The following is a 13,138-nucleotide window of genomic DNA, read 5'->3' on the forward strand; positions in this document are numbered from 1 at the left end:
GTCATTTTGTATTACGTATAGTGCATTTTTCTTGAAAGATCATCGTTCTGGATAATCCTCCGTATGCTAGTGATATAATCGGTTCTTTAATTAGGTGTAGATTATTTTACAATATTAAAACACCCAAAACAAAATGAAAATTAATGCTATATATAATGAAAGGAAATTACTAAGATCGCTACTGTCAATAAAATTGTCCTTTAAAAAAGCAATACATAAAAAAAATGTGCAAAAATTTTTAAAGTTACACTCATAATTATTGATACACACCTCTTATTAAATTTTTTATTTTTTTTCATTTTTACAATATTATTACTTTATGGTATATTTACACACCCGTAATATGGCGTACCATGTCGATGATGTAATACATTTAAGGTCTTTGGCCTACACTTTCTGGCTGCCTTCACTTTTTTAGTTCCAATATTTTAGATTTTACAATAGCTTTCAATTATTTTTATTGGAACCAACAATTTTTGTAATTCTCTCTCTCTCTCTCTCTCAATTCTATACACGCTCAATTCTGATAACTAAGAAAATAATAATGAATTGCTTGTACTGAATTATGTTTGAAAAATAAAATAATTAAAAATATATTTTTGCTTTTCTATAAGTAGAATACTATATGGTGTTAGCAAATCAGCACTCACAATTCGCCATCATACAATATAATATCTACGTCAGGTGTCCTTTTTAACATATTCTGTTAATTTCTTAATGTCACGTGGTTTGATTCTACAACACCCTCCAATCCAAGTGGCTCCCTTGTTGATCCAATCAGATACGTGATCTTCAAAGGACGAACTCTCTCCTCGACCAAACCAACTGTTTAAATAATAACTCAAAATTTTACTCAGTCCAAAATGATATTTTCAGATTAGTCATAATTTCAGGGAATAGTATAATTTATTTGAAATTCTCTGAACACTTTCCTACTAAAATTGTATTCATAAATAGTCATAAAACTAAACGAACTGACAGATAAATACTTCGTTTCAAAATCAAAACATACCCAGTTAGTAACCTTATAAATGCGTCAGATAAAACATAAAAAACAGTGAACTATGAAGAATTTCATTCAAAATCTCGCAGACAGCCTTACACTAGTATCTGTGACAGTTTGCATACCAAACATAATTTGTTTGTTTGTTTGTTTGTTTGTTTTTTTTAATTCCTTTTCGTCTATAAGGTGATAGATTAACAGAACACTTATTTCCTCACCCTACTTCAGAATTCCAATTTTCTCCACTGTTAGGTTTCACAATGATTGGTTTTGATGTATGCAATGACTGAAGACGGTCGAGGAGTTCCGATACATGACTAGGGTGAGTACAGTTGAGACCGGCAGCAATCACCTGCTCTGACGTCATTACTTTTTGAATTGCATCAGCAAATTTTTCTCCATGACACAAACTCTCCCCATCCTACATAAAGCGTCATGCCTGTTAGTACAACATATACACTAGCAATAGCAAACTTAAAATTCGGTTAATTACAAAACATTGTCTATTTAAAAACAAGAGGCCCATGGGGCCACATCGCTCACCTGAGTAACTTTGACCTTGCTGTTCTTTACCAGATTTTCCCCCTTGTAATACCTATTGTGGCCCCGCCCTACCCCCGGGGGTCATGATTTGAACAATTTAGAATCTACACTACCCCATGATACTTCCACATAAGATTCAGCTTTTCTGGTCCAGTGGTTCTTGAGAAAAAGTTTTTTAAAGATTTTTCCTATATATTTCAATGTAAAACTTGGATTCCCTATTGTGGCCCCGCTCTACCCCCGGGGATCATGATTTTAACAATTTAGAATCTACACTATCCCAGAATGTTTCCACATAAGTTTCAGCTTTTTTGGCCCAGTGGTTCTTGAGAAGAAGATTTTTTAATGACTCCACCCTATTTTTGTCTTTTCTTGATTATCTCCCCTTGTAAGGAGACTTGGCCCTTTATTTTAACAATTTAAACTCCCCTTCACCCAAAAATACTTTGTACCAAGTTGGGTTAAAATTGGCCCAGTGGTTCTTGAGAAGAAGTTGAAAATGTGAAAAGTTTACAGACGGACAACGGGTGATCAGAAAAGCTCACTTGAGCTTTCAGCTCAGGTGAGCTAAAAGCCTATTTAAAAAAAAAAGATATTTACTTATATCATAAAATGACAAGTAAAAAATCAATGCATATATGTTAAATATCAAGTAACAAGGGGCTATTAGTATATAACATTTACAGTATAATATCTTTAAAGAAATCCTTTACACATTCACCTATTATATGGACTGAAGAGTACCTGCTTTTTTATCTAAAATTATTCAAATAAGCTAAAGTTTAGTGTAAATACTAAATATAGAGGATTTTAATGTCCAGTATTTATCTATCTAAGCGTTGCTTTTCTAAATTATAGTCAGTAATTAACCTTCAAAATGATATTTATCCGTACCTTTGCTCATACAAATAAAAGAGAAAAAAATTTCTTGCCTATGTCTGGCATCTATTGCAAGCCTCACTCCATATAGGAAACAAGAGGCCCAAGGGCCTTAACGGTCACCTGAGTACAATACAACAATTTAGAGGATCCATAAACTGATCAATGAAGCTTTGTTGCCAAAAGCAAGAAAAATAGTATGATTAGCATCTACAAAATAATTGGTCTAGTATCCATCTGTCCCCCATTTATCACTATTACCATGCAGACTATTAATAAAATGTCTATTTTTTAACCCCATATGATAGCATCTCACATTGGCCTCTCTTGGTCTTTGAGGAACATTTAAAAAGATAAGTTATTTTTTCTCATTTTTATTAATCTATTATTTCCAAGTCTACCTGATCATAAAAACTAGGAAAGTACTTTTTGTATTAAACAATAAATATTCTTGCATAATTCTCTTATTCTATTAACCTTTCAAATACATTATTTACAGTGATTAATTATAAAAGGTGAATGGCAAAGGGGAATAACTTTGCTCAGCAGTATACAAGTTATTAGAGCCCTTGCCAGGACCAGAACACTTGACTAAATGCATGGCCAAGGTGTTCAAATTTCTGGTAAAAATACCCTTGCATATTAAAACTTTTACTCTGTTTGCCTCCAATGTGCCCAGAAGCATAGAAGATTTTCAAAGAAATGCATTTTCACTATATTATTAAATAAATAAAGCCCCACCCTTAAATCAGAACATCTGACCCAGGGGCCATGAACTCATAATCCTGGAAGAAGCACCCTTGCTCATCATAACTTACACTTCTTTCTTTGCTTTATAACCAGTAGTAGAAAAAACATTTTGAAAGAAATTATGAATTTCCCCAATATAATCAATAGAGCCCCCCCTTTCATCAGAACCCCTGACCCAGGGGCCATGAATTTCACAATTTTGGAAGAGGAATTCTTCCTTATCATAACCATGCAGTCCCTTTGTTTGAATAATACCCAGGAGCAGAGAAGAAGATTTTGAAAGAATTTATACATTTTCCCTTTATAATCAATAGAGCCCCGCCCTAACACCAGAACCCCTGACCCCGGGGCCATGAAATTCACAATTTCTGAGAAAGCAGCCATGCTCATCATAAGTATGTACTTAGTTTATTTAATATCCAGGAGAGAGAAGAAGATTTTCAAAGAATTAATGCATTTTCACTATATATATCAATAGAGCCCCGCCCTAACACCGAAACCCCTGAGCCAGGGGTCATGAAATTCACAATTTTGGAAGAGGCAACCATGCTCGTCATAACTATGCACTAAGTTAGTTTATTTAATACCCAGGAGCAGAGAAGAAGATTTTCAAAGACAATGCAATTTTACTATATAATCAATACAGCCCCTTCCTAACATCTGAACCCCTGACCCAGGGGCCATGAAATTCACAATTTCTGAAAAGGCAGCCATGCTCACCATAACTATATCTTAGTTAGTTTATTTAATACCCAGGAGCAGAGAAAAAGATTTTCAATGAATTAATGAATTTTCACTATATAATCAATAGAGCCCTGCCCTAACACCTGAACCCCTGACCCCGGGGCCATGAAATTCACAATTTCTGAAAAGGCAGCCATGCTCACCATAACTATGTTCTTTGTTAGTTTATTTAATACCCAGGAGTAGAGAAGATTTTCAATGAATTAATGCATTTTCACTTTATAATCAACAGAGCCCCGCCCTAACACCAGAATCCCTGCCCCTGGGGCCATGAAATTCACAATTTTGGAAGAGGCACTCTTGCTCATCATAACTATGTACTTAGTTAGTTTATTTAATACCCATGAGCAGAGAAGAAGATTTTCAAAGAATTAATGCATTTTCACTATATAATTAATAGAGCCCTGCCCTAACACCAGAACCCCTGAGCCTGGGGCCATGAAATTCACAATTTTGGAAGAGGCAACCATGCTCGTCATAACTATGCACTAAGTTAGTTTATTTTATACCCAGGAGCAGAGAAGAAGATTTTCAAAGACAATGCAATTTTACTATATAATCAATACAGCCCCGCCCTAACACCTGACCCCCTGACCCAGGGGCCATGAAATTCACAATTTCTGAAAAGGCAGCCATGCTCACCATAACTATATCTTAGTTAGTTTATTCAATACCCAGGAGCAGAGAAAAAGATTTTCAATGAATTAATGAATTTTCACTATATAATCAATAGAGCCCTGCCCTAACACCAGAACCCCTGACCCCGGGGCCATGAAATTCACAATTTCTGAAAAGGCAGCCATGCTCACCATAACTATGTTCTTAGTTAGTTTATTTAATACCCAGGAGCAGAGTAGATTTTCAATGAATTAATGTATTTTCACTATATGATCAATAGAGCCCCGCCCTAACACCAGAACCCCTGACCCTGGGGCCATGAAATTCACAATTTTGGAAGAGGCGCTCTTTCTCATCATAACTATGCACTTAGTTAGTTTATTTAATACCCATGAGCAGAGAAGAAGATTTTCAAAGAAATAATGCACTTTCACTATATGATCTATATAGCCCCACCCTAGCACCAGAACCCCTGACCCTGGGGCCATGAATTTCACAATTTCGGTAGAGGGCTCAATGCTTATTATAATCATGCCAACAGTCTGACTGCTTAATATCCAGGAGTAAAGAAGAAGATTTTTAAAGATTGAATTAATTTTGGTGGTTTTAGCCCCACCCCTCAGGCCCCAGGGGGGCAGGGACCATTAAATACAAATTTTTGTTCTCCTTCACCCATAAATGCTATATGCCAAATTTGGTTGAAATTGGTTAAGCGGTTTAAGAGAAGAAGCTAAAAATGTTCAAATGTTAACACACGACGCACGACGACGGACGGAAACGGATAGCAATAGGTCACCTGAGTGACTCAGGTGACCTAAAAATACTAACCCCGCATTTTTTCCTCTTTTTTGCCAATTGCGTAATGGTGATCCAATACTTACAAAATATAAATTTTGGATCAGATCAAGGAAAAATAAACACAGTTTGTCTACAGAGTCAAGTCTGCATGTATTAGATGGGGTCAAAACAACACGCAAGAACGGGATGAAGATTTTTTCCAGAAGTAAATCCCAATGATAAGAGGATTTCAAACAGGTTTCATACGAAAAATCGTTCAACACGTGTCACCTTCAGGTCACACGTGTGGCAATTCAATGTAAGGCCATTCCAATTTTTTTCTCTGTGTAGCGTTCACCTTTCATACAAAAACCTTCCTACCTATTCACAAAAAACACACAAGCTGAAAAATAAGACATATTTTTTATTGTCATAAAAACGTTATTTAGAGGATTTGATTTCATTATTCTAGCTTTCTCATATAAAAATACATATTCCTGTGCAAAATCAAGGTATGAAATGCTAAGTCAATACCTAATTTGACAGATTATCAACAGACATAGAAGGAAATTGAAAGAATTTTAGATATTTAAACAAAATGACCAAATTCTTGACTATTGTGTGTGTGTGTGTGTGTGGTGTCAAAAACCAAGGCACGCACGGACTTTAAACGTAGAAAAAATTTGCAATGGTCTAATATTCGGGGGGGGGAAATGTTTGCCAATGTATATGGTTTCTCGATATATGTCGAAAATTAATAGAATGTTCTTCAGAAAGTCATTTTTAACATACATCACCATTGTCAAAAATAAACAAAATGACGGACCAAATCACTTTAAAGTAACAATAAATAAACAGATTAGTCTTAACAATGGAATGCCCTTCTACTGACACCATTCACGTCATTCTAATGTTTCCTTTTACCAAACAAAGTATGTTTATTCCTATTTTTGGCACTTTTCGATCATTCTTAGTAAAAACAAACTTTTTTCCAGGTGTAAACTACCTGGAACTGGGACACTTTACTCTAACCTTTAGAGAATCACTGCTTACTGTTTTGATAAATTACAATCTGTCTTAATCACGATTTGAATATGTTTGTTGTTTTCATTTTGAAAGACATGTCTTTGAGAAGGGAGAGGTTATTATACGTACAAGTTTAAAGAAACGAAAATATATATTTAGCTTCCTTTGGATAACAGTGTTTACATAATCTGGACACAATTACCAAGTCACGGACACTCCCTATTTTTGAGTAAATATAAATCATGTACTGAGAGTCTCCTATACTGTATTCTAGGTTCATGCTTCATAAGTTTATATTATGAAAGATATTTCAACCCACCCACCCCCTACCCCCCTCTCGGTCTTGACCTGCAAAAGTTAACTAATCAAGATAGCGCCGTAAACATTTTCTGTACTTTTGTATAATCTTTTTATGCCCCGCCATGAATATGGCCGGGGCATATAGTGTTTGTCATGTCCGTCTTCCGTCCTTCCGTCCTTCCGTCTGTCCTTCCGTCACACTTTGCGTTTAGCTCTGTTCAAAGCTCAGTTTCAAAGATACCATTCAAGATATTTTTATCAAACTTCATATGCTGATAGATATTGATGAGAGCTATGCAACTGCATCAACATTTTTTGACCTTGACCTTTCCTTTGACCTTGACCTCACTTTTCTTAAATTAGTGTTTAGCTCAGTTTTAAAGATACCATTCAAGGTAGTGTAATCAAACTTCATATGTTGATGCATACTGATGTAAGCTATACAACTGCTTCAACATTTTTTGACCTTGACCTTTCTTTTGACCTTGACCTCACTTTTCTTAAATTAGTGTTTAGCTCAGTTTTAAAGATACCATTCAAGATAATGTAATCAAACTTCATTTGTTGATACATACTGATGTAAGCTATTCAACTGCATCAACATTTTTTTGACCTTGACCTTTCTTTTGACCTTGACCTCACTTTTCTTAAATTAGTGTTTAGCTCAGTTTTAATGAAAGCATTCAAGATATTTTTAACAAACTTCATATGCTGATACATAATGATGAGAGCTATTCAACTGCATCAATATTTTTTACCTTGACCTTTCCTTTGACCTTGACCTCACTTTTCTGAAATAAGTTTTAGCTCAGTTTTAAAGATACCATTCAAGATAGTGTTATCAAACTTCATATGCTGATACATACTGATGAGAGCTATTCAACTGCATTAACATTTTTTGACCTTGACCTTTCCTTTGACCTTGACCTCACTTTTCTTAAATCAGTGTCAAACTTCATATGCTGATACATACTGATGAGAACTATTCAACTGCATCAATATTTTTTGACCTTGACCTTTCTTTTGACCTTGACCTCACTTTTCTTAAATTAGTGTTTAGCTCAGTTTTAAAGAAACCATTCACAATATTTTTATCAAACTTCATATGCTAATACATACTGATGTAACCTTTTCAACTGCATCAACATTTTTTGACCTTGACCTTTCCTTTGACCTTGACCTCACTTTTCTTAAATTAGTGTCAAACTTCATATGCTGATACATACTGATGTAAGCTATTCAACTGCATCAATATTTTTTCACCTAGACCTTTCCTTTGACCTTGACCTCACTTTTCTCAATTTGTGTTAAAATGTTGCATTACTAATATACCCTCGGCGGGGCATTCATGTCCTATGGACATATTTCTAGTTTCAATACGTGTTCATGTATATATATACATAAACATGTACGTGTATATTAGTAAAAATACTATATCATTTTAAACTAAAATACCTTGCATGAAAATGTAATGTATGCCTTTGCTGCAGGAAATTCTCTTGTAAGCAGCGTCAGAATTGCCTCAGCTTCCTTCAAAGCAGGGATAGTTTCCACGGCTAACATATCCACCCCGCCGTCTAGCAATGCTGTGACCTGGGGCCTGTGCCAATCTATTAATTCCTGTAGGATAATAGCTGCAGAATTAGCGTTATGGTTTTATATATTAATGTTATGGTCAAAGACTAATATATAAAACCATAACACTACAGTTCTGCAACTAGTAGGATAATCACTTTAGATATTTAGAACACATGTACTGTGCAATTTTAATATGCATCAAAACAAGTTTAGTATACCTCCATTTTATGCCCTCAAATTTTGAAGAAAAAAAGCATGTAAGAACACAGCTAACAAAATTAAGAATTAGTGCACATTTTCTATTTATTGAAACAGGCAGATATTGTAAACCAATAACCCCCCAAGGAAATTGAAAAAGGAGAATTTCTTGAAGTGCATGATAAAGTTCGGAATTTTCCTTCCAGGAAAGCTACAGTTCTGCAGTTATGTGAAAGTGAGCTTGTATAGGAAGCTTCATCTAATCCACGGGTCAGTCTAAAGTATTTCGGTAATATTGCAATCCACTGATAATCCATATTTTAGGCGGTGTGTAACATCCCAAGAAAACTACTGTCAACCGAGGCGTAGCGGTTTTCGAGGGTTGAAAATTTTCGATGTTACACTCAACTACATTGTTATACCTTTAGAAATTGTTTCCTATATAATTCTATACTTAAAAAGTCTAACATTTCCAATGTTTTACTGAGTGGTCATAAAAAAATCGATGTTTGGCCGCAGAGCGATGCGTTTTGTCGGACCCAAGAACCAAACTGTTTGCCTGAGGCCGTTAGGCCGAAGGCAAACAGTTTGGTTCGAGGGGTCGACAAAACGCATTTTGCCCGAGAACACAGTCAATAAATGTTTTGTTATACCTTTTACTTTTTATTTTGACATAGCATGATGTAAATTTTGTTTACTCGCACTGGGGTTTAAACTTGATCAATTCCGTAAAGTTCTGTCGAACTCCAACAAATGCAAATAAGATTCAGCTGATCCCGCCCACACTGTGACATAAGCGGTCCAACATCTGTTTTGTTTTTGTTTTGTACATATTTTATTTATTACATCGAAAGGATACTTACAAAGTTCCTCTCCTTATATATATGTATTACAATTTGTCACGCAAATTAAAAGAAAAATAATACAATTAATACAAGTGAAAAAGCAATTAAATAAGATATCAACTAGAGAATGTACATGTTTCGTCAATAAATTTATGAACAGCAGCGAAAATACTGTTATTTATCTGTAAAGGCAAATTAACATCACCACATAGTAATAGATTTATATCAATAGTAACCAATTCAAGAGTGAACAAGCGATTAAAAAGAGTACTTCTTGCATTAGAATAATTTTTACATGCAAAAAAGAAATGGTACACATCTTCATTTTTTCCACATAAACATAAGGGACTATTTATAATGTTTCGTTTATACAGATCATAATTTAGTATACAGTAATGTCTTAGCTTTGTATAAATGATATTGGTGTATCGCTTACCAAAAGAGAAGTATGATGGTGGATTTTTAATTTTTGTTATCAAGTTTTTTCGGAATGTTTTGATTGAGATGGCTTCTCTGACCTCTGTTTTTAGAAAATTCCATTGTTTGCAGCATCAGGTACGAAAGAGTTTCTAAATAATTCTAATCTACACCTTGAAACAATATAATCTTGTTTGTTACGGGTATTGTATATGGATACATGTTCACGCTTATTGGGGACAATATCATGCAAATATTCAGGTACCCTTCTCGTGTGAATTTTGAACATAGTAGTCATTTTTGCAATATATCGCCTGGTTTTTAAAGTTTCCCGACCAGTTTCAGATAAAGTGCAACTCTAGACACAAAAATAGGAAGTCCTGTTACAATTCTAGCGGCGGTTAATTGTACTTTTTCAAGCTTTTCAGAATCTTGTTTAAAGCAGCCATCCCAAACAACTGAAGCATGTTCAAGCATAGGTCTGATGAATGAAATATACAATTTTGATAAGTTTTTTCTACCCATTTTGAACTTCAATTTCTTTAAGAGGCCTAGTTTTTTATAAGCACTGTTCACAACACCATCAATATGTTTTGACCAACTAAGATTTTGTGTCCAACATCTCATCCACAGGTCAAATATCTCGCTCTGCGGTCAAACATCGATTTTTTATGACCGCTCAGTAAAACATTGGAAATGTTAGACTTTTTTAAGTATAGAATTATATAGGAAACAATTTCTAAAGATATGACAATATTTTTTAACAAATGTTCCGTTCCTCGACGAATCAAATTTACTAATTTATTTTGAATTAATTTATATGAAAGTATAAAATATTGCATTGTCAATCGGATGCATGCTGTATCTCTTACATCATGCAGAACGAAAGTTAATAGTATATGAAACAGTATTTATATGCTATATTTTTCCACATCAGAACGAGCATAAGCATAGGAAAAGTAATGTATGCTGTATCTCTCACACCAGTACTTTAACGTTAATAGCATAGAAAACATTATTGTATGCTGTTTTTTTTTCACATCAGAACGAGCATAAGCATAGGAAAAAAGATTGTATGCTGTATCTCTCACACCAGAACTAAGGTTAATAGCACAGGAAACATTATTGGGAGAGTCGGGTAGGTAAGGAATACGACATCTTTGTCTAAACTATCTGTGAAAATGTTCATGCATGATATTTTGATGCATGTACGTTTTGAAATTCAAGCGAATTTTCTCGAGGAATTCGAAGACAATTGTTAAAATACATATAAACTTTAATCACATGGTCAAAATTATGCAAAATTACGAACCATATCACTTTAAGACTGGGACAAAATTTTTAAAAGAAGTCAATGCTTAACTGACAAATAAATAGATGTTATATATCCATAACGATTTCAGACAAACACGTTTATACGTTTAATACCTGTTGGGTTATATTATCAACATAATTTCCGCTGTATTCAGATCCATCATGCAGAAAGACACCATATGGCCCCACTGACCCGGCCACTCGTCTGTCTTTTCCTAAATACATATCAATAAATTCATATAAATGAAATCAGTAAAATTTTAGCATTTAATTATTAATTTTTAAAGATTATTTTTTAGCAATAAAAATCCAGTCTCAACGTACGAAATCAAAGGTACATGAATTTTATTTATAAACTGGAATTTCAACATTATCTGAGGAAATGCTTGTCAAACTGCAAAATTCTAAAAATAAATCATATTAATAAATTATATTAAAATATTAAATATGGGACATTTTATATTCCACAAGCTTAGTCGATATATATGTTAAAATTTCCACTGATACTAGTAATATCAACCGTAAGAATTCGATATACAAGGACCTGCAAGGACCCGTAAATACATATTCTCTATTTTTTTTTCTTTCTATAGAACATAAGCCCTCTGGTTTAACATTCGATTGATAAGTCTTTTTTTTTTTTTAATTTATTTTAATAAATCCAAATACAACAGCACGGCACTATTGAATATATTTCATTCCTTAAACTTGGAACATTTTTTACTTTTCCTGTATTTATGGCATCTTGCAAACTTGAATATATACATTTGTGGTATCTCGCTATAAAATTTATATAAACATGCAGAGGGCAAAGATCTTCATACCTGTATGAAGTTTTTTGAAGGTCATAGGTCATTACGTGACCTAATCACACAGCGCAGTAATATCTATACATAAAAAGACTTACTCCACTTAGCAATATAGCATGCTTTCAGTTATTTGGGTTTTACAGTCATTCTATGATAAAATGACTAGTTCAGGGTATACATAATACAACAATGGGAAAAAAGTTCCTTCATATAGCCAAACGGACAGTATAATTCTATAAAGGACATATCAGTGCACTTGGGAAAAAATTGTCCACAAATCTGGTATCGTTATTAAACATACAGGATGCATTATGTTACAATGGTAAATATTAGCGACGTTAGAAATTGTTATTTGGTCATATTTTTGAAGAATGACTGTTTTAAAGATTACATCCCCTGATAATGGATTCATTATTAAAGACTATTAAGAAAACACACACCAGAGGGGAAGGAGAGAGAGTTTTTTCCTTGCCTATGTTTGGCATCTCCTCACAAGCTTCTCTTGCAAGCTTCACTCCAGATTTAATAAGTTCCATGGCCTTCTCTGTCGTCACCCCGAGGAACTTCTTAAATCCCTCCACGGTAGCTTGGTAAGTTACTGTTATTACTGTATCCGCCCCCGCCTCTAAATAACTAATAAAAACATTCTTTTATTAAATAAGATATTTTTGATTAATGAAATACTGAATCCATTAATAAAAATATTGCGAAAACTGTGCAGTATGGTTATATCACTGATCTTTCTAATACCTTTTGTGAAGTTTTTTGATCGCATCAGGGTTGGTATCTAGTAATTTGGCCGACCATAATGGATCCCCCTTAATTTAAAGAAAAAAGGAAAAGAAATTATCGATTTCTTTTTCAATCATGTTCATGCATAAAACACAAATGACCAAAGTGAAACAAATGTGAGCGGAAAAAAAATAAGGAAGGAAAAAAAAAACAAAAAGGCTCCAGGGGGAGTCGAACCCTCGACCTCCTGTTTACTAGACAGGCGCTCTAACCAACTGAGCTATGGAGCCGTTACACTGTCCTGGTATAAAACTACAATATATCTGGGGGGAAAAATGCATACAATTCACATTTCATGCTAATATAGCAATTCCACTGCTAATGCTTTTCTCTATCATTTCATTCACTCTTGGCACTTGTATATTGTTGCCGCTACTAAATGCGCTGCATAAAATCCGGTTGTCGGATGCTCTGATGCCCATGCTATGATGCTTATAAAAAATATTAAGCCTAACTTACAGTTATGTTATATCCTAGATCTTGTAGCTCTGACCCAGCTCCACCATCCAGTATACGAAAATCTGATTTACTCATTGTTTAAAAAC

The 13,138-nt window shown here is 34.2% G+C and overlaps 1 protein-coding gene and 1 non-coding gene across 2 annotated transcripts; both read right to left on the minus strand.

Annotated features, from left to right (window-relative positions):
• Positions 1-471: 471 nt before the first annotated feature.
• LOC133181216 (homocysteine S-methyltransferase YbgG-like) lies at positions 472-13,137 on the minus strand. Its single transcript, XM_061315752.1, has 7 exons — positions 13,053-13,137; positions 12,552-12,619; positions 12,274-12,434; positions 11,107-11,207; positions 8,096-8,260; positions 1,222-1,424; positions 472-825 (listed from the first exon to the last, which is right to left on the minus strand). Exons 1-7 carry the CDS (start codon positions 13,125-13,127, stop codon positions 681-683), a joined length of 918 nt encoding a protein of 305 aa, XP_061171736.1. The 5' UTR covers positions 13,128-13,137; the 3' UTR covers positions 472-680.
• On the minus strand, positions 12,750-12,823 carry Trnat-agu (transfer RNA threonine (anticodon AGU)). The gene has a single exon. It is a non-coding gene; the product is annotated as a tRNA-Thr (tRNA).
• Position 13,138: the final 1 nt, after the last annotated feature.

Source organism: Saccostrea echinata, unplaced genomic scaffold (assembly GCF_033153115.1).
Source record: "Saccostrea echinata isolate AGI-Se365-2 ecotype Australia unplaced genomic scaffold, CSIRO_AGI_Sech_v1 ptg000008l, whole genome shotgun sequence".
Taxonomy (NCBI): Eukaryota; Metazoa; Mollusca; class Bivalvia; order Ostreida; family Ostreidae; genus Saccostrea; species Saccostrea echinata.